General features: G+C 38.3%; 1 protein-coding gene across 2 annotated transcripts in view; it reads left to right on the top strand.

The window, feature by feature from the left end:
* pola1 (polymerase (DNA directed), alpha 1) overlaps positions 1-21,602 on the top strand; it is a 452,854-nt gene that overhangs the window by 192,494 nt on the left and 238,758 nt on the right. For both annotated transcript variants that reach the window (XM_028799416.2, XM_028799415.2), the window contains exon 29: positions 13,394-13,599. In XM_028799416.2, the coding sequence (XP_028655249.1) occupies positions 13,394-13,599 (206 nt within the window). The remainder of the gene's footprint in view (positions 1-13,393; positions 13,600-21,602) is intronic.

Genomic DNA, 21,602 nt, shown 5'->3' with positions numbered 1-21,602 from the left:
CAATTGCAAACAGCAGTGGTGACAAGGGACATCCTTGTCTAGTACCCCATTTTAGTTTGAAGTAGTCTGAATTAATGTTGTTAATAAAAAGTGAAGCTTCTGGACATGTATACAGTAGTTTGATCCATGCACAGATTTTCGTGCCAAACCCAAATTTCTCCAGTATGGTACAAAGGTGGTTCCATTCAACCATATCAAAAGCTTTTTCCGCATCCAACGAAAATATCATCTCCGGGGTGTTTGACTTTGTGGGTGAATATATCACATTAAACAGGTGTCGAAAATTGGAAGCTAAGTGTTTGCCTTTAATAAATTCAGTTTGGTCTTGTGATATTACCAAAGGAAGCACTTTCTCAATCCTTCTAGCTAGGACTTTGGAAAGTATCTTTACATCATTATTCAAAAGTGAGACTGGTCTGTATGATGCGCATTGTAATAAGTCCTTATTTTGCTTAGGAAAGACTAATTCGAGCTTGATGAAAAGTTTGAGGTAGAATTTTATTGTCTCTAGCTTCTGTAAATGTTGCTAATAAAAGGGGAGCTAGCTTAATGGAGAAATTTTTTTTATAAAATTCGCCAGAGTAGCCATCAGGGCCTGCTGCTATCCCACGCTGAAGTGAGTTTATAGCATCTAGTAATTTTGATAGTGCCAGAGTATCTAGTTTGTGGTATCTATAATGCATCCAGATATGCATTAGGTTGTGTCTTGTCTTCTTTAAGCTTAGTAGAATATAAGGACTTATTGTAGTCTCTAAATGTGTGCATTATTTTTTATGATAATTTTTTTATGGTCATTTTGTCTCTGTCTGTATTGGTAATTGCTGGGATTGCATTGTGAGCTTAGCGGTTGTGGATTTGTTGAGCTAAAATCTTGTTGGCTTTCTCTCCCTGTTCATAGTAATGATGTCCTCATTTAAAAAAGAGTTGTCCTGTTTCTTTAGTTGTCAAAAGTGAGTTCTGAATTCAGAGCCTGTCTTTTCCGATGAAGTGCTTCATTTGGACGCCTGGCATGTTCTTGATCTATTCTGGAAATTTCACTGTTTAGCTCTGATATCTTCTTGGTTTCCAGTTTATTTATGTGGGTGAGATATGAGAGAATCTGTCCTCTTAACAAAGCCTTCAGAGTTTCCCAGAGTATTCCTGCAGAAACCTCTGAGGATGTGTTTGTCTCTAAAAGAATGATTTGCTTGGATATAAATTCTGTACAGTTTGCATCTGCAAATAAAAGTGGGTTAAGACGCCATCTGCGAGATAAGTATGTGGGGCATAGTGATTTTAGCTCCATGATCAATGGAGCGTGGTCAGAGATGGCAATAGCGTTATACTTACAAGATTTAATCGTAGGCCAGAAATTATTATCTATAAAAAAAAATAAAAAAAAATCAATTCTTGTGTAGCAGTGATGCACTGGTGAATAGAAGGAACATGCTCTTGAGTTTGGGTTTAAAAATCTCCAGGGGTCTGAGTTGTGATCTGTTACAAACTGTGTAATTGCCTTGTGTTAGACGTCATTGTTCCTGTGGTAGTGGACCAATCTAGGTCTGGATTTAAAACACAATTAATGTCACTAGCCATTATAAATTTTATGAGTGTTCACATTTAGAATGCAAATACATTTTGAATGAAGTCCTTATCATCTACATTGGGTGCGTAGATATTTATCAAAATCACTTTACAGTTAAATAATTTACCTATGACAATCACATATCTCCCTTCAGGATCAGATACAACAACTGTTACTACAAATGTTATTGTTCTATGTATAAGAATTCCCACACACCTAGTTTCCTTTGTAAAACTGGAATGGAATATTTGTCTAGTTCAGTCTCTGTGCAGCTGAAATTGATCCTTGCTTAATAAGTGGGTCTCTTGTAAAAATACTGTTTTGGTGTTTAGACCTGTTAGTTGAGAGAATACTTTCTGTTTAATTCGTGATTTAGCCCTTTATCATTCCAGCTTATAAAGTTAATTGTTTGGTCATGAAGATCTTGCTTCTGAGCTTTTGCTGTCATTTTGTAGTCTTAACTTAAAATAAGACAGCTTTGACCTTAATTTCCAGTTTTTCCAGGAGTTATTGCCATGAAGCCTAATGTCTTGGCACTTATAATTATAAGGATTAAAAGAATAGATTAGGAATAGCTTGCTCTCTTTCTCAACCCCCCCCGCCCCCCCCCCCCCCCTTTTGCCTTCCAACGTGAGGCTAGACCCCACTTCACAAAGTTCCAGTCCTCTGACATACCTAGAGACAGAGCACATCCAAAACAAAACAAGCCCTCCAGCAGTGGTGTGTAAGGATCAAAATAGAGAGATCTATTGAAAATACAGTCCAAATAATATAAGCGTAAGCATAAAGTATAACTTTAAACAGTCTTGAGAGAGTAAACCCAGGGAATGATGTTAAACAGTAGCCCTGGGTAAGGATAGTAAGCCCTAATGCAATAAACCAAGGGTATGATGTTAAACAGTCTCTTTAAAAAAAAAAAAAAAAAAGATACATACATACAAACATACACGCATGTAAATGTAATTAAAACATAAAACAAGAAGTGACCAAAAAGTAAATAGGATGTATAATTATAGTACCAGTATCACTGCAGGCGGATCAAACAGCCGGTAAGATCTTTGTTGTGTACAATGCGACCAATGATCGTATTTCAAAAAGTGTCAGGTTCAGTTTTTGTTTAGCTCTTTTTTTTTTTTGCTTCCTCCATAGAAGTAAAAATGTATAGCTTGCCTTCAATGTCCACTTTCATCTTGGCAGGATACAAGAGGCTGTATCTGATCTCGGGTTTCCCTAAACGCTGTATAATGTTGTAAAATGTGGCACGTTTAACTGCTGTTGAGGGTGAGAAATCCGGGAAAATAGAAATATGGTTATTTTCAAATATAATGTCTTGTTTCTTTCTGAGAAGTAACATTATATGAAGTTTAAATTGTAATTTTTCAAAACGCACGATGAGAGTTCTAGGTTTAGAGGGATTTGATCCCAATATGCGGTAAGCTGATACTGTCTCCTCTCTAGTTATTTTAGAGAATAGCTCAGCCACGAATTTCACTGGGTTTGGATTTTCACAGTTCTCAGGTAGACCTTCGATTCTAATATTATTCCTTCTGCATCCATCTTCCAGTGCAGCAAGTCTGTCTGAGTGCTTTGCATTCGGAATATGTAGCCTTTACTTTTCCACCAGTGGTAGATGTCAGTTGTTCAGCTGTTTCAGTGTGAGTTCTGAGTGTTTGCTTAACATCTTCCAACTGAGTGCCAAGTGCTGTAATTTTACTGTCAAACTTAGATGCATTTTTCTGTATTTGTTCCTCAATTTTTTCTAGCTTACCTTTAAAGGCAGCCCCAAAGCTATTATTTAAATGTTTTTCTTGGTCTTTAATATCCTGAAGCAGCTTTTCATTTGTCTTGTGCATGTCCTTTATTTCTTTCCTTATGTCATTTATTTCTTTCTTTATATCTTTCTTTAAATCATTCTTGAGCTCTTTTATGTCTTGAGCGGTGGCCATTGCAGCAATCATTACGTTCAGCTCGGACAACTAGTTTCGGTCTTCCCCGTGGGCAGTGGATGAAGTGGCAAGCCCAGTGAAGTCGATGATTAAGGCTCGCGAGGTGTGGTTGACAACGCGGAAAGTAAGGCCATTGTCATTTTCAATGAATCCCCAATTGCCGTCATTCCTTTTCTTTCACCAAAGAACCAATCACCACACAGTCAGCTCTTTAACACTAGAATTACCAGAGTCTACGAAAAAACTCATAGATCCGGCCCACCTTAAAACCGTTCTCACCTCTCTTTTGTCTTCTAAATGTGCCGATTAAGACGAGCAGCAAGCAGCCGGTTATTCCATCCCCCACCATCGCAAAACGTTCACTAAGTTTTCCCAGCTCATGCCTTGTTTGATTATCTGGGAGTGACTGAACTTGAGTTTTAGATTGGAAATAATAGATCGTTATTTGGAACACACGCATTTCATGTGTGTTCCGTTTCTACAGTAATCTGTGTAAACACATTGTTAAAACAGAAACTTTTTCATATTTTAGTAATAAATGTTACAAAATGTAGGCATAAACTATAGAATGTGTGAAGCCTGACAGCCAAACATCAAATAAACACTTTCACAAAAGGTTCAAGGATGTCACAACACCTTCAGTGGTGTAACGCTGAGATTTGCTGGCTCAGAGCACAGCAGCCCTGCCGCGTCGTACAGACCCGAGTTCGATTCCCCGCTGGGGAGGAAGTGTTTTTTTTTTTTTCTTTGTAGCCTCAAATGGACATAAAATTTATAAATTGGTATGCACTGTAAATCGTTAAGTTTAAAATGTCAGTCACGGTTATTTCTGTTGATTAATTCATGCTTTTTTACTTAGAGTCAGAACAGGAGCTTATTCAGCTTCTGATCTGACTCTAAGTAACAGCACCAGTATAAATCATACCCAACCTGACGCTGTTCGTTTTCAAATACAGTAATCCCTCACTTATCGCGGGAGATAGGTTCCAAGGCCGACCGCAATAACCGAATTTCCGCGAAGTAGGGACACCATATTTATTTAATTATTTAACGTGTATTTGGACGTTTTTAAAACCCTCTCTGTATTGTTTACAACCCACCCTTTACTCTATTAATAACAGGGACAACTGCTAAGCAATATGAAATCGGTAGATAAGTTTACACTTACTGTAAGTACACGTAGCAGCTTGTAGGCGGTCATGACGTCGTCGACCTTGTTGCAAAGATTCCTAAGGCAGATTCCATCCAGACTACTGCCTTATCATGTCCACTTGCAACTCGTTTTGCGTCCTGGTTAAAGGACACTGCGGCCGTAGATCTTATATGCTTTTCCTCCTTTTTAAATAAAAAGAATCGTGGACTCATTGAAACTTTTACCTTTTCTGCAATCATTTGCATCTTCTGTTGCCGCTTGGACATGGCCCCTGAACCAGTAGCACGTTAATGCTGAATGAGTGAGATGAGACTTCCTGGTTAACACTAGAATTACCAGAGCCTACGAAAAAACTCGTATATCCAGCCCACCTTAAATCGCTTCTTAAATCCGTTCACACCTCTCCGCCAGCATCCTTTGTCCTCTAAATGTGCTGATAAAAGACAAGCTGCCAGCAGCCGGCTATTCCATCCCCCTACCGACTTAGAACGTGAGCGAAGTTTTCCCAGCTCACGCCTTGATTGATTATGTGGGAGTGAAGTGGAGTTTTACAGTGGAAATAAGAGATCATTATTCTAAAGTAATCTGTGTAAACACATTGTTAAAACAGAAACTTTGTCATATTTTAGTAATAAATGTTACAAAATGTAGTAGGCATAAACTATAGAATGTGTAAAGCCCGAGTTCCAAAGATCAAATAAACACTTTCACAAAAGCTTCAAGGACAATACAACAGCCTCCGTGGTGTAGCGCGTTAAGATTTGCCTCTTAGAGCACAATAGCTCTGCCGCCTCTCAGACCTGAGTTCGATTCCCCGCTAGGGATAAAATGTTGCTTTTTTTTTTTTTCTTTTTAACCTCAAACGGACATAAAATTTATAAATTGGTATGCACTGTCAGTTAGTGAGATCGTTATATTTTCATGTGAGATGCTCCTTTTAAAATATTTTTTTAACAATTGAGACTGCAATTAACAGGAACAACTGTCCTTATAACTGTTATTTTTAAGATCCATAACACACAGACAGACGAGCACTGCGTAATAGGGAGACAGGCAGGCAGAGATATATAAATAAACAGGGAAGGCACGTGTACTGAAAGAAGAAAAAAGATCAACGTGCGTTGTTCCTGTAGCACTGAATGAGCTCACCCGCTCCAACATCACCCCTCCCCCGATCTTAGATGGGGGGGAGGGGTGATGTTGGAGCGGGTGAGCTCATTCAGTGCTACAGGAACAACGCACGTTGATCTTTTTTCTTCTTTCGGTACACGTGCCTTCCCTGTTTATTTATATATCTCTGCCTGCCTGTCTCCCTATTACGCAGTGCTCGTCTGTCTGTGTGTTATGGATCTTAAAAATAACAGTTATAAGGACAGTTGTTCCTGTTAATTGCAGTCTCAATTGTTAAAAAAATATTTTAAAAGGAGCATCCCACATGAAAATATAACGATCTCATTAACTGACAGTGCATACCAATTTATAAATTTTATGTCCATTTGAGGTTAAAAAGAAAAAAAAAAGCAACATTTTATCCCTAACGGGGAATCGAACTCAGGTGTGAGAGGCGGCAAAGCTGTTGTGCTCTAAGAGGCAAATCTTAACACGCTACGCCCCGGAGGCTGTTGTATTGTCCTTGAAGCTTTTGTGAAACTGTTTATTTGATCTTTGGAACTTGGGCTTTACACATTCTATAGTTTATGCCTACTACATTTTGTAACATTTATTACTAAAATATGACAAAGTTTCTGTTTTAACAATGTGTTTACACAGATTACTTTAGAATAATGATCTCTTATTTCCACTGTAAAACTCCACTTCACTCCCACATAATCAATCAAGGTGTGAGCTGGGAAAACTTCGCTCACGTTCTAAGTCGGTGGGGGGATGGAATAGCCGGCTGCTGGCAGCTTGTCTTTTATCAGCACATTTAGAGGACAAAGGATGCTGACGGAGAGGTGTGAACGGATTTAGGAAGCGATTTAAGGTGGGCCGGATATACGAGTTTTTTCGTAGGATCTGGTAATTCTAGTGTTAATGCAACACTCCGTCGCTGAGCCAATCAGCAGCACACAGGAACTTAACTGCGTGCTCTGATTGGGTAGCTTCTCAGTCATCCGCCAATAGCGTCCCTTGTATGAAATCAACTGAGCAAACCAACTGAGGAAGCAAGTACCAGAAGTAAAAATCCGCGTTATATATTTAGATATGCTTACATATAAAATCCGCGAAAAGTGAACCGCGAAGTAGCGAGGGATTACTGTATTGCATTACTTCGACGATGTTTTCTGATTGGTACTATTCGCGTCATCAAATGATTTCTTCAAAACGTCACATATATTTGAGATAATGAATAGAGCTGCAAATTACAGCTGTTTGTTCAGTGTAATAGGAACCATAGCACAGAGAGGTGTGTACACTGCAACAAGTATACATGTCGTAAATGTAGGAAGGGCGCTCCTTAGGTGAGCTATAGCGCGTCTTTATGTGAAAACAGCAGTGTCAGATGGGGAGTGTCTGATGATTGCATATAGCGCTGAAGTTACTGCTCTTTACTATGCTTTCCTCTGCATGTCCTGGAGTACAGAAGAAACAGCATACAGCAAAATGTGAGGACTGGCAAGATAGGGGGGAAAAAAACACGCCGTCGTATGTATCGTGATACACTGCAGAGCTATAGCCCATCTTTATGTGAAAACAGCAGTGTCAGATGGGGAAGGGAAGGATCCTTAATGCAACTGAGAGAATGAAAAGTGAATAAAAAAAACAAAAACAAAGCTAAAATTTACAAATGTCATAAATTACACCAGCTGTTACAGACTGAAATCAAATGTATCTTTTTATTCTAAAATAGTAAAAATAAGAGCAGTTCACTTCTCAAAAGGGAGTCGTGCAGGATCAAACTCGTGACCTTTTGATTCCCAGTCAGCAACTGATACTGTTGCGCCACGGGGCCGTCATAGTAAATGAGTATCAATGTTGCAGACTAAGGCGGCTTTTTTTTTCTGCAGTTATATTTTTGAATAAAAGTGCACTTGTTCTGTTATATTTGTACCTTTTGTGAAAGTGTTTCTTTGATATTTGGACATCAGGCTTCATACATTATATAGTTTATGCCTACATTTTGTCATTTACTACTAGAATATGAAAAAGTTTGTTTTAAAAATGTGTTTGCACAGATTACTGTAGAAACGGAACACACATGAAATGTGTGTGTTCCAAGTAATGATCTATTATTTCCACTCTAAAACTCCCAGATAATTAATCAAGGCATGAGCTGGGAGAAGTTCGTGCACGTTCTAAGTCGGTGGGGGGGATGGAATAGTCGACTGTTTGCAGCTTGTCTTTATTTGCACACGCACAAGACAAAAGACGATGGCGGAAAGGTGCGAACAGATTTAAGAAGCGATTTAAGGTGGGACGGATCTACAAGTTTTTTCGTAGGCTCTGGTAATTCTAGTGTTAATATATGTCAAGCCATCTGTAAGCTTAGAATGCTGATTCTTCAAAACTTTTAAGGAACATTGAAGTATCTTCATTGTACATATTTAATTATTCCATCCATCTATCCATCCTGGGTCGTGCCAGTCCCAGTAACCATACAGAGTGAGGCAGGAACAATCCCTGAATGGAGCGCCAGCTCATTGCTACTGCAATGAAGTTAAAAATGTATCTATATAATGTAATATACATACTTCACTGCATTTCATCTGAAAAATGATATCAAGAGCTCCAAGAAGATTGCTCTTGGAAATCTAAGTCGATTCAGAAGCCAGTTGTTATCTGTAAATATGCGCTCACTTCTATTGAATTGAATTGTTGAATTGTTATTATATGGTACAATGAGATCCAATATGCAAATCCTCCATAAACTTAATTTCCTATAATGATGATATAGTAACAACAACAATAAATAATAATTGATAAAACAATAACAAATATACAATATGAAAGCATAAGTGGCTCAGGTTATGCAATATTACAACTGTAGTGCAAGTTTAAAGTGAGGTAATTGTATTTATAAGTACAAACAGTTCTACTGCGAGCACTTGATAGACTGATTGAATGTGTTTAGAGCTTGATGAAACTTCTTCTGACCCTCCAGGTCCAGACAGGAAAGGCTCTGATGCGTTTGACGAATGGGTGCAGTTCAAATAGACTGTGCGCATGGCAGAGGCAGCTTGTGCTAGATGCTGTAATCCTGAAAATCCTCCTTCAAATCAGCTGCTGTACAATTGTGATTCCACACTTGGATACATTGAGTGAAAATACTCTTGAGTGATGAACTGAGATTAAAAACGCTAAAGCAGCTATAGTATTTGGAATATTTGCCAATTCCATGCACCATTATATTGTTACTGGTTGATTACAATCAGATGCCTTAAACTAATAAAAGCTATGTGTTTAATTTCAGTGTATTTGATAAAAAAATAAAGGGAAACCACCCAGGAACAGTAGCACTGCTTTGACGCTGGGTGCCACCAGTTTGCAAAACTAAGCCAAAACCTTGCGTATGCACAGGTTAAGGCTGGCGTAAGAATGTGCGTGGCTTTACGGCAAGTTTAGTTTTTATACATCGCGATGTGAGTGTGGAAACATGTACATAACATTTTTTTGCGTACGCACTGTTTATACATAAGACTCCAGGTGATATGCTTTTCTTAAAGATCAAAACAAATGTAAAGTTTTTTGATTATAAAATCTTTTTTTTTTTTTTTTTCTGAGCAGAGCTTGTAACCATAATTATATATAGAATAGAACTGCACATGTTGTTCACCAAGAAAATTGTATTTATAAACTAAATTGAGACAAACAAAACAGCACATTTCAAAACCTGGATATCAACTGCTAAAGTTTTCACAAGTACTAGTTTACTGGTTAAATCTGTATTAATGTGCTGCATGGTATTTTATGAGCTCATTTTTGGAGGGTGGTCTCATAGCAACTCATTGCTTGCTTGTAGTGGGCTTTGACATTACAATGTGATATGGTTCGTAATAAAGTGAATAAGAATTAAAAAAAAAAAAAAAAAAAAAAAAAATTTTGAAAGTTTAAAAATTAATATTTTGAAATATAAATCTCACAAACTGAATTTTTTTGGAAAGACTTAAAATACATGAGAGGAATTCCAATTCTCAACACCAGGGGCCTCATGTATAACGCCGTGCGTAGAACTCACACTATAACATGGCGTAAGCACAAAAGCGGGATTGTGCTTACGCACAGAAAAATCCAGATGCAGGAATCTGTGCGCACGCATACTTTCACGTTCTTCCACTACATAAATCCCGATTTGCGTGAAAAGTAACGCACGTGCACGCGCCTTCTGTCCCGCCCCAACTCCTCCCAGAATTACGCCTCTTTGAATATGCAAATCAATATAAATAGCCTTCTGTGAAAAGACAATGGGAAAAGCACAGGGGAAAATATAAGAATTTCAGCGAATACCAAGTGGAGGCAAAGGAAAAACGTACTATTTATTGGTTTAAACAGTGGTATAATCAACAAAAGAAAGTTGATCGAGTGACAGAGTGTCGGAAAAACTCGAAAGATCAAATTCACAAAGTCGCACAGTGCCCGAAATAAAAAAGAAATCACATATCAAAGTCGCTGTGAAAAGGCGAGTTGTAGCCCACCGTCTGAGTGTCATATGAAAGCTTATTAGGGTACAGACAAAAAACATAGGCACACAGTGGGAAAAAAGCACGAAATGTCAACTTTAATCTCGAAATTTCCACTTTAATCATGTAGTTTATTTTGCCATTAAAGTAGAACATCACAAACTTCATCTTAAAATCGTTTATTTTACTAGTTTCTCAAGTAGCATGTTAAATGCTTTTTTCTGTGTTTGATCTTCTATGTGCTCTATGTGTGTGAATCACTACGTGCTTCCGTTCTTTCTCTTTCTCCGACAGGACACAGAATCCATTACATTCGAGATATTACAGCTCTCTGAATAATTAATAATACTGAGATGTATACGTGATATCATTTTCATGATGATAGGAATGAAAGCATGTTATTAAACATGGGAACACGGTGGCACAGTGATTGTTCATATCTCACGCAAGAGGCTTGCTGCACCATGTGTGACCTTCGATGAAATAATTTATTACAGAAGTACTGTCTCTTTCAAACGTACTAACCTCCAATTCCTGTCCATACTTTTCTTTCTCCAATCGCCACACAATCAGCTCTGTAATAGACGTTAAGCCATTTGTAAGCTTAGAACGCCGATTCTTCAAAACTTTTAAGGAACATTGAAATATCTTCGTAGTACATGTTTAATTATTCTATTCGTCTATCCTTCCAGTGTCGCGTCAGCACCAGCAAGAATACAGCGCAAGGCAGGAGCTATCCTTGAACTAGCTATACGCTGCGGCACCGTGTCCTCACATGTTTAATTATTAACAATACAGATTATTTAAATGAAGTTAAAGTTTTATCTGTATACTATAAGCAACATATTTTGCTGCATTTCATCTTAAAACTGATATTGTCATCATACGCGCTTTATAAAGTAGCGCAGGTTGTGCGATATTATAATTGTAGTGCAAGTTTACAGTGAGGTGATTGAGTGCGTTTATAGTTCTTGGAATGAAACTGTTTCTGAAACGCGAGGTCCGTACAGGAAAGGGTTTGACGCTTTTTGCCGTGGTTGAGGTAGTGTGTACTTGAAACTGTATACCGATAATTCTCTTTCCGATCATCTGCTGCTGTGATTCACACTCAGATACAGTGATATAAATACTCCGAGTGGTGCAGTGAGAGTAATATAGAAAAAGATGATCCGCAGTGGCAACCCTTAACGGGAACAGCAAAAAGAAGAACAAGATGCAGTGAGCGTAACAACGCTAAAGCAGTTCTGGTATTTGGAATACTATGGCTATTCCCTGGCCCATTATATTGCAGCAGGTTAATTACAATCAGATGCATTACACTAATAAACAATATGCAGTTAATTTCAGTGTATTTATAAAGCCGCGTCAGGAATTTGGAGCTAAGAAAGAAAGGATGAGCGCACAGGAACAGTAGTTTGACCATTCTGTGGACCATTATATTTTTACAGGTTAATTACAATCAGATGCATTAAATTTATGAACGATATGCGGTTAATTTCAGTGTATTTGATAAAGCCGCCGCCGTGGATGTGGATCTAAGAAAGAGTAACCACACAGGAACAGTAGCACTGCTTTGACGCTGGGTGCCGCCAGTCTGCAAAACCGGGCGGATAAATTGCGTACGCCAAGGAATGAGTTACCGTGGAAATGTGCGTGGCTTTACGCCAAGTTTAGGTTTTATACATCGCGATTTGAGCGTGGAAAGGTTCGTACGCAACATTTCTGTGCGTACGCACCGTTTATACATGAGGCCCCAGGACATTATTGGCTATTATTGATTGGCAAATGGCTATTAAAGGTTGAAATGACTAATTCATGATTTACATATAACTTCAAAGCTTCAATTTTCAGCAGTTATCACTGCTGTAATGCCAGTTTCTCTTGGCTCATCCTTAATCATCTTTAAATTCTAATTGGTTACTAGAGAAACCTTTAATTGTATTAGTACAGTTGAAACCAGTTATTCCATTCAATGAAGCATGTGAAATATCTTTCTTGGGGTTGTAAGGTTCTTGAGTTTCCAAATCTCCATTTTGATTTGAAAAATGGTCACAATGAAACTCAAAAAACACATCAGTCTATCCTTGTTTTGCAAAATTACGTTAATTCCATATGACCGACTTCAAAGAAACTAAAAGATTCTTACAAAACCTGCCACTACTGTCTTGAGAGAAGAGGGCAAAGTGGAATCAAAGATAGGAAAAGAAACTGGCACTGATGTACAAATGCACAATAGGAAAAGTATATCAGATTCTGTAGTTTGAGAAACAAACACCTTACAAGTCCTGAGTTAGCTGCTTCCTAAAATGGCACATTCCATATACCGCTTTGCTAATCATTAGAACAATATTGTGATTCACACCTTTTTATGACTTAGCTTTCTTGTTATACATCCTTCCAGTTTTCCAGCCCACTTGTGGCTTCTAATTTTTAAGTAAAGGCATTAGAATCTTAAATTCACCTAATTATTTGTGAGACATTTTGCCATGTCTACAATTTTTTCACAGTTTGTTTATTGTTCTCATATTCATGTGGTACAGTGGGGGACCTTGGAGGAATAAAGGCTGAGAACCACTGAGTGAATTTTCATCACTGCAGACATTCACTTAGTTCTTTTTAATAAAAATTAGTATTATACCACCTTGCTCACTTAGACTTTGGCTTTGCATTTAGCTGGAGTCTGCATTCTATATATGGTTTTCTCAGGGATTTCCCCATTTAGTTCTAAAATACTTTTAGATAGAATGGTAATTCCCAGTTGGCCTCATGTGAACTCTGAGTATATATAAGTATACTGGCAATGAACTGACTTTTCAGGCAGGCTTGTTTCCTGCTTTGCAGCAGTTGATTATTTTTTATTACCTTTACCTTACACTGTGTAAGGGGTTTGTAAAAATATACAAAGAAATTGCTAGAAGAAAACAGTCATATATGCAGCATACCTTAATATTTTTATTTTATAAAGAATCAAAAATTAATATGTATGAAAATTATGGAAATTCTGCATTTTATGCATGTTGCATTTTCTAATGTACTGTATATTAATCCTATTCTAAAACACTTTGCAATTAGTTTCTAGTTAATAGCATCATTTCTCTCTATATGTTTTCAGGTGAAAAGTGAAATCAACAAATTATATAAACTATTGGAGATTGACATTGATGGAGTTTTTAAATCACTTCTGCTGCTTAAGAAAAAGAAATATGCTGCCTTAATGGTAGAACAGACCGGTGATGGCCGGTACATAACAAAACAGGAACTGAAAGGACTGGATATTGTTCGGAGAGACTGGTGCGACCTGGCTAAAGAATGTGGAAAGTAAGTAAATCTCAAAATATGCAGAGATGCAGTTGTTTTATGCTTTGTGCAATTTTGCCAAACTACTTACATATTATATACAGTTCACAGAAAAGGTTTGCAAAATCTTTGGAATTATCTGTATGTATTAGATAGCTCCAGAGGTTAGTTATGTGCGTGTCAGATTGGTGAACAAAAGGCTGAATATGTTGCAGCAGGTCATCGAAGGACAAGATAGACATGCACAAATATTTGAAGTGAATCTTCTTTTCAAATATAGGTCACCCACTCACAAAAATATTATACTCTTTTCCTTTACTGCTTCGTGTTAATGTGTCTTGACACTCCACCTGCACTTTTTCCTCTTAAAGCCAGTAATAACAGTCACAACTCTTTTTCATCAGCAGTCTCACTTTCTCTGCTTTGACATTGTTAGATATGTGACATTGATCAAACACTGTCACCTGCTGACAAGATGAATATTTTGAGTTGCTAGAGTAATCTTCCCTACTGTAGCAACCTTTTTTAAGTTAACACAGGTGTTTTTGCTTCAAGAAAATAAGAATTGTGTTATGTTACTTGTTTTACTTTAAAAATTAGGAAAGGTTCCCTTTGGTAGCAAAGTTAGCAACATGTTGTGCCTCTGACAGAATGTTCAGTGCGGCTGGCAACATTATGGCCCCAATGAGATGTTGCTTTAAGCTGGGTAAGGTAAATATGTTAGCTTTCCTTGCCTGGAATCAACTTAGCTGTGGTTATAGATGACAAGAATATAACCTGTTTTGGCAATAGTACATTGTTAATTTTGATTGTTACCTTGCTTATTAGTTATTTATGTCATATGTGCCCCGTACAATTTATGTTTACAAAGCCTAAGAGGCAAACAAAAATCCAATTTTTGTTTATATGTCCCAATGTTCAATGCTGGCTGCTTTTGCTTCTTGTGTTGCTTCTGCTTCAGGCTTATTAAATCTAGGTTTAGGCTTACTCTATAATAGTGGTACAAAATGAACTGAAAAGACAATTACATTTTTAATCGCACCTATTTATATGAACAATTAATCACCATCTAAAATTCATGATCATGAGTTGGTTTCGTCCGTTATCAGAGATGGATGTTTGAAGCGGAACTCCATTAGCAGCGGTGTTCATTTTCCTAATTTTTATCATTCTGAAGTATCCTGTATTTACCCAACTCGAGGAGGTTCTATTACAGCATATGCAAGCATATATAAACATGAGCTGTAAGAAAGGAGCTCAGAAAGAAATAGAAAAGAAATCCAAAGCTACGCCCAAGCCTAGACAGGAATTAAATCCAAACTCAAGATACGGCCTTACAGAGACTGACCTGGAACAGATAGGCGAAAGCACAGATTTTCCAGGATCCCAGTCCGCTGCATTGTCTCCAGTTGAGCGCGAAAGTGGGAGCGAATGTGCAAGTTATGTAGGTCACGATAGCTCGTTGATTCCAGAAGATCCATTGAAATTGGAAATTACCTTGCCTTCCTTGTTTTCATCTACTCCTTGTGAGCCAGGAGCATCGGCTGTAGCAGGGCTTGCCACTTCACCTGCAGAGCACAAAGGCCGAAACGATCTGTCCGAACTGAATGTAATGATTGCTGCAATGGCCACAGCCACCATTCAAGACGTCATGGAGCTCAAGAAAGATACAATAGAAAGATATAAAGAAAGATATATTCAAGACAAATGAGAAGCTGTGGCAGGATAATAAAGACCCGGAGAAACATGTAAATAATCACTTTGAGGCAGCACTTTGCACTCAGTTGGAAGACATTAAGCAAACATTCATGACTCAAATTGAACCAGCAGAACATCTGGCATCTACCGCTGACGGAAAATCAACGGCTGCAAATTCCAAATGCAAAAAACTCTGAGGCAAACTTGCTGCACTGGAAGATGGATGCAGAAAGAATAATATTAGAATAAAGGGTCTCCCAGAGAATTGTGAAATTCGTAGCGGAACTACAGTCATATGAAAAAAGTTGGGAACATCTCTTAACTCTTTGGATTTTTGTTTCATTGGCTGAGCAACTTCCTTTTAATATATGACATGCCTTATGGAAGCAGTAGTATTTCAGCAGTGACATTAAGTTTATTGAATTAACAGAAAACATGCAATATGCATCATAACAAAATTAGACTGGTGCATAAATTTGGGCACCCCAATAGAGATATTAAATCAATACTTAGTTGAGCCTCCTTTTGCAAATATAACATCCTCTAGATGCCTCCTATAGCCTTTGATGAGTGTCTGGATTCTGGATGGAGGTATTTTTGACCATTCTTGCATAGAAAATCTCTCCAGTTCAGTTAAATTTGATGGCTGCCGAGCGTGGACAGCCTGCTTCAAATCATCCCATAGATTTTCGATGATATTCAAGTCAGGGGACTGTGACGGCCATTCCAGAACATTGTACTTCTCCCTCTGCATGAATGCCTTTGTAGATTTCGAACTGTGTTTTGGGTCATTGTCTTGTTGTAATATCCAACCCCTGCATAACTTCAACTTTGTGACTGATGCTTGAACATTATCCTGAAGAATTTGTTGATATTGGGTTGAATTCATCTGACCCTCGACATTAACAAGGGTCCCAGTCCCTGAACTAGCCAAACAGCCCCAAAGCATGATGGAACCTTCACCAAATTTGACGGTAGGTAGGCAGGTGTTTTTCTTGGAATGCTGTGTTCTTCTTCCGCCATGCAATGCACTTTTTGTTATGACCAAATAACTCAATTTTTGTCTCATCAGTCCAAAGCACTTTGTTCCAAAATGAATCTGGCTTGTCTAAATGAGCATTTGCATAAAACAAGCGACTCTGTTTTTGTAGCTTTCCCCTAAACCATAATACTGAACAATCTTTGTTTTTAGATCTCTTGAGAGTTGCTTTGAGGATCTGCTTCACTAAAAACCTTTGTTTGGAAAACACCCCAGTACTCAGATGTTCCTAGGAAATGAAAGACATACAACTGTTATCTTTTTTGTTGAAAGTAGAGTAAATTTATTATGCAGGCTGAGAGGGGTTCCCAAACTTTTTCATATGACTGTATTCTCCAAAATAATTGGAGAGAACTGTAAATCAGACATCGAGATAGTAGCAGCTTACCGCATACGTGGATCAAATACCTCTAAACCTAGGAGTCATATCGTGCATTTCAAAAAAATCACAATTTAAATTACACGTAAAGTCACTTCTCAGACAGAAACAAGAGATATTTGAAAATAACCACATTCGTATTTTCCTGGATTTCTCACGCTAAACATGCTGTTTTTTTACAACATTAAACAGCGCTTACAGAAAGCTGAGATGAGAGACAGCCTCTTGTACCCTGCCACGCTGAAAGTGGTTATTCAAGGCAACCATCACATCTTTACCTCTATGGAGGAAGCAGAAAAAGAGTTAAGAAAACTGATCCCAACACTTTTTTTTTTAAATACAATCGTGAGTTGTATCCTGTCAGCATGGCAAACAAGATCTTGCCGGCTGTTTGATCCGCTTACAGTGATACAGGTACTGTAATTATACATCTTTTTCCCTTCTCGGCCTTTTTGTTTATGCTTTAATTACAATTACATACTGTACATATACGCATATATGTGTGGAAGAAATTAATTTTTTTTCTCTTCTAAAGGAGACTGTTTAATATCATACCCTTGGTTTATTGTTATTATTGTATTAGGGTTTACTATCCTTATCCAGGGCCACTTTTTAACACCATTCCCTTGGTTTACTCTCTTACTATCTCAAGATTGTTTAAGATTATATTTTATGCTTATAGTAATTGAGCTGTATTGGCAATAGATATCTCAATTTTATTCCTCATATGCCGCTGCTGGGGGGCTTGTTTTGTTTTGGATGTGCTCTGTCTCTAGGTATTTCAGAGGACGGGGACTTTGTGAAGTGTGGTCCAGCCTCAAGTGGGGAGGCAAAATGGGTAGGAGAAAGAGCGCAAGCTATCTCTAATCTACCATTTTAATCCTTACATGTCAATGTCCATGTCTATTTATATAGCACATTTAAAACAACATAGAAATGTTGTGGCCAAAGTGCTTTACAATAATAGAATAAAAGAAAAACAAAACAATTAACATAAAAACATAAATAGAAATAAAATATATGAACATAAAATAAGATGTAAGTAATGTTATATAATCACAAAGAGGAAACCATCAGTATTACTGAAGGTCACGGAATGCAAGTGAATAGAAATGAGTCTTTAATCTTGTTTTGAACAGTTCAATTGTAGACGACTGCTTTATATGATGAGGTAAAGAGTTCCACAGGCGAGGCGCAGCAGCTGCAAAAGCCCTGTCCCCCTTGGTTTTACACTTGGTACGAGGGACAACCAGAGACAGCTGACCAGAAGATCTAAGCACTCTAGATGGCTGATGTAAAACACACAGTTCAGATAAATAGGCAGGGGCAAGCCCATGTAAAGATTTAAAAACTGGCAAAGATTTTAAAATCAATTCGAAAACTGACAGGCAGCCATTGTAAAGAAGCTAAAATAGGAGAATCAGAGTCATACTTTCTTGCCCCAACCAAAAGCAAGCGGCAGCATTTTGGACCAGCTGTAACCTGTGTATCAGAGATTTGTTAATCCCAGAATACAGCGAGTTGCAGTAATCAAGGCGAGAAAAAAAAAAGCATGAGTAGCTTTCTCAAGATCCCTAGATGATAAAAAAAAAAAGGCTTGATCTTACCTAATAGACAAAGTTGGAAAAAGCAACTGTTGACTACAGAATTTACTTGTTTCTCAAAAGAGAGGTTACTATCAAAGGTAACAACAAGATTGTGGACTTGGGGCTTGGAAAAGACAGAGAAAGGGCCAAGAAATCCAAGACCAATTTGGGCTTTAGCTGATGGACCCACTATAAGCACCTCCGTTTTATTTTGATTCAGATCAAGAAAATTTTTAGCCATCCAGGATCTTAGTTCAGACAGACAGTTATGGAATTGATTTGTTGCAGAGTTGCAGACAGGAATGTAAACCTGAGTATCCTCAGCATAGCAGTGAAAAGAAATGTTAAATTTCCTAAAAATTGCTCCAATAGGGTGAAGGTATATAGAGAATAAAATGGGACCCAAAATGGATCCCAGAGGAGCAGTAGATGAAAAAGAGGAATTAAAAGTCACTGAAAAGTGTCTACCAGTTAAATATGACCTGAACCAGTTAAGAGCAGCCCCTTTAAGCCCAACAAGATGTTCAAGCCGCATCAGCAATATTTCATGGTCAGTGGTGTCAAAGGCAGCGGACAGGTCAAGGAGGAGAAGGGCTGCCGCATCACCTGAGTCAGTAATAAGAGAGTCGCTGAACACTTTCAGAAGTGCCGTTTCAACACTATGATAACGCCTAAAGCCAGACTGGTAGATCTCAAATAAATTATTGGAGTTAAGGTGATCGACCAATTGATTATAAATAATTCTTTCTAGAATTTTAGCCAGAAACGGCGGTTGGGAAATTGGACGAAAATTGGCTAAAAATCCAGGATCTAATTCTGCCTTTTTTAAACGGGGACTGACTTGCAGCATGTTTAAAAAATGGGGGCACAACCCCCCGAACTAATAAAATCATTTATAATGGCTAGTAAGGATGGGCCCAATACAGAAATATCGAGGGGGCTGGAAGCTGGTTTAAGGGTATCAATAGTTCTTTTTAGTTGTGAAAGTGAGACTAGATCAAAGGATTCTAAGACAATGTCATGGTTAACAATAGGAAGTTTATATTCAGTTTGAACCATGTCACAGTGGATAGTATCAGTTTTGCTGACAAAGAATGATAGAAACTGCTCACATGAATGAACAATGCTATTTAATCCCATCGCAGAGTGAGGGTGAATGGCCGCATTAATTGAATTAAATAAGACCCTAGGATTCTTTGAATGACGGGATACTAAATCGGCAAAGAAGTCTATTTTCATTTTCTTAACTTCAGCCTGGAAGTCCTAAAAATCTGTTTAGAGACAATCAGTCCATTTTTTTTCCAACGCCGTTCAGCAGTTTGACAGGTGCGGCGCAGTGATCGTGTGTTTTCATTTCACCAGGGAGCAGGTCTTCCCTTATTACTGCATATCTTGGGCGGAGCAATTGAGTCTAAAACCGTTTTACATGAAGAATTAAATTTTACGACAGAATCATCGATACCATTATTTTGGTCATGCACATGAAGACTAGAGAAAATGGTTTTAAAATCAGATATAATAGAGGAATTTAAAAAGCACGAGCAGCGTGGGGGACAGCTATTTGTCGGGACATCAACAGTAATATTCAGATCCATCATTATAGAAAAGTGATCAGTGAAAGAAACATCACATAATTCAATATTATTCACTGAAATATCACGAGTAAGAACGAGATCAAGGGTGTGACCGAGAGAGTGACTTGGCGTATTAATATGCTGTATAAAATCAAATGAGTTCAATAGTGATAAAAAGTCATTGACCAAAGGTTTCGATTGACAACAAACGTGAATGTTGAAATCACCAACAATAAATACTTTGTCATGAGAGAGGGTGATATCAGCCAGGAGATCAGAGAATTCAGAAATGAAAGTATCATTAATTACAGGAGGTCTATAAACCATGGCAAACAGCAGAGAAGGGGAGCTGCACACTTCGAAAAGTTGAAGTTCAAAGCTGCTAAACAGACCCCTTGTAAGGCTCCAACACAAGAACATACTTTTAAAAACAGTGGCAATGCCCATACCCACCACCCCCCCCCCCGAAGAGTCAGACGAGGAAAGTTTAAAAATGAATAACCTGATGGAACCATGTCAGTAAAACAAGAAGAGTCACCATTTAAAATCCAAGTCTCTGTGATGAAGAACAGAGCCGGACTTAGGGCGAAGCGAAAGAAGTGACCGCTTCGGGCCCACTGCGCCCTCGGTATCAGTTTGCTTCGGGCCTGACTAGGGCTGGCTCTGTACGGTTACAGTTGTCAGTGTCAAATGAAAATCGTTAAAAAGTGATGGTTGTAGATGCCGGGAAAATGCATTTCTGCAGCTCAGAATGCAGGAAATCGCTAGCTGCAGGGGTCGGGGCCCTCGGTATCAGTTTGCTTCGGGTCCGAAATTGTCTAGGGCCAACTCTGTGAAGAAGAAATCCAGATTATTTGATGTAATAGCGTCTTGCAGACTAAGTTTTATTAGACACTGATCTCACGTTCAAGAGAGCAGCCTTGATAGAAGTAGAAGTGAGCACGGGTGAGTGTGCGAAGATTAGCAGTGTTTACTACTCAATTGCAGACCGAGGAAAAGTGATTCTGTCTTGAAATGGAGAAATTAAATCCGGTGTCCAGCGCCCATGAACCAGTAATGGAGTCCTGAGCAGGAGAAGATGGGTCATAGACTACTCGCAGGCATCGGGAATCAAAGCTCTGGGACTTGAGTTGGCATTGTTTAATAGCAATTCCGTCTCTTTTCCCATGACGGCAGGTGCGTTTGCGTCTCCGTCTCCGAGGGGCATTCAACTCACTCATACTGGTGAACGCTGGCGTCCAGGTGAAGAAGTCAGGAGATGAATAAAACAAAGGTGGAGGTTCACAAAAAATCCAATCAGGAGATGAAAATTGAGAGGAAAGCAAGCCATGTTATGTAATATGTTTAGTAAAGACTCACGATCATAGGACAGTGGCCGTTGGGATAAACTAAAACATAAAAACAAAGTTAAAACATAGACTAGAGAGACGAGCAGACGGCCAGCCACACCAGTCGGCGCCATCTTCTACTGAGGGACATAATTATAAGGGCCAACATAACAATAGGCTTAATGCAATAAATCCTGGGAAAATTGGAAATTTAGGTCAAAACTGTCTTATTTTCAGTTAAGACTACAAAACGACAACAAAAGATCAGAAACAATGTCTCCTAAACTGGACAGTTAACCTTGTGAGCTGGAATGTTAAAGGCCTGAATCATGCTTTAACGAGAGAGAAAATATTCTCTCACCTAACAGGTCTTAAATGCTAAAATATTATTTTTACAAGAGACCCACTTAATTAAGTAAG

Source organism: Erpetoichthys calabaricus, chromosome 4 (genome assembly GCF_900747795.2).
Source record: "Erpetoichthys calabaricus chromosome 4, fErpCal1.3, whole genome shotgun sequence".
Lineage (NCBI taxonomy): Eukaryota > Metazoa > Chordata > Cladistia > Polypteriformes > Polypteridae > Erpetoichthys > Erpetoichthys calabaricus.
Note: the sequence above shows the minus strand (reverse complement) of the source record. Positions and strands in the feature narration are given on the sequence as shown.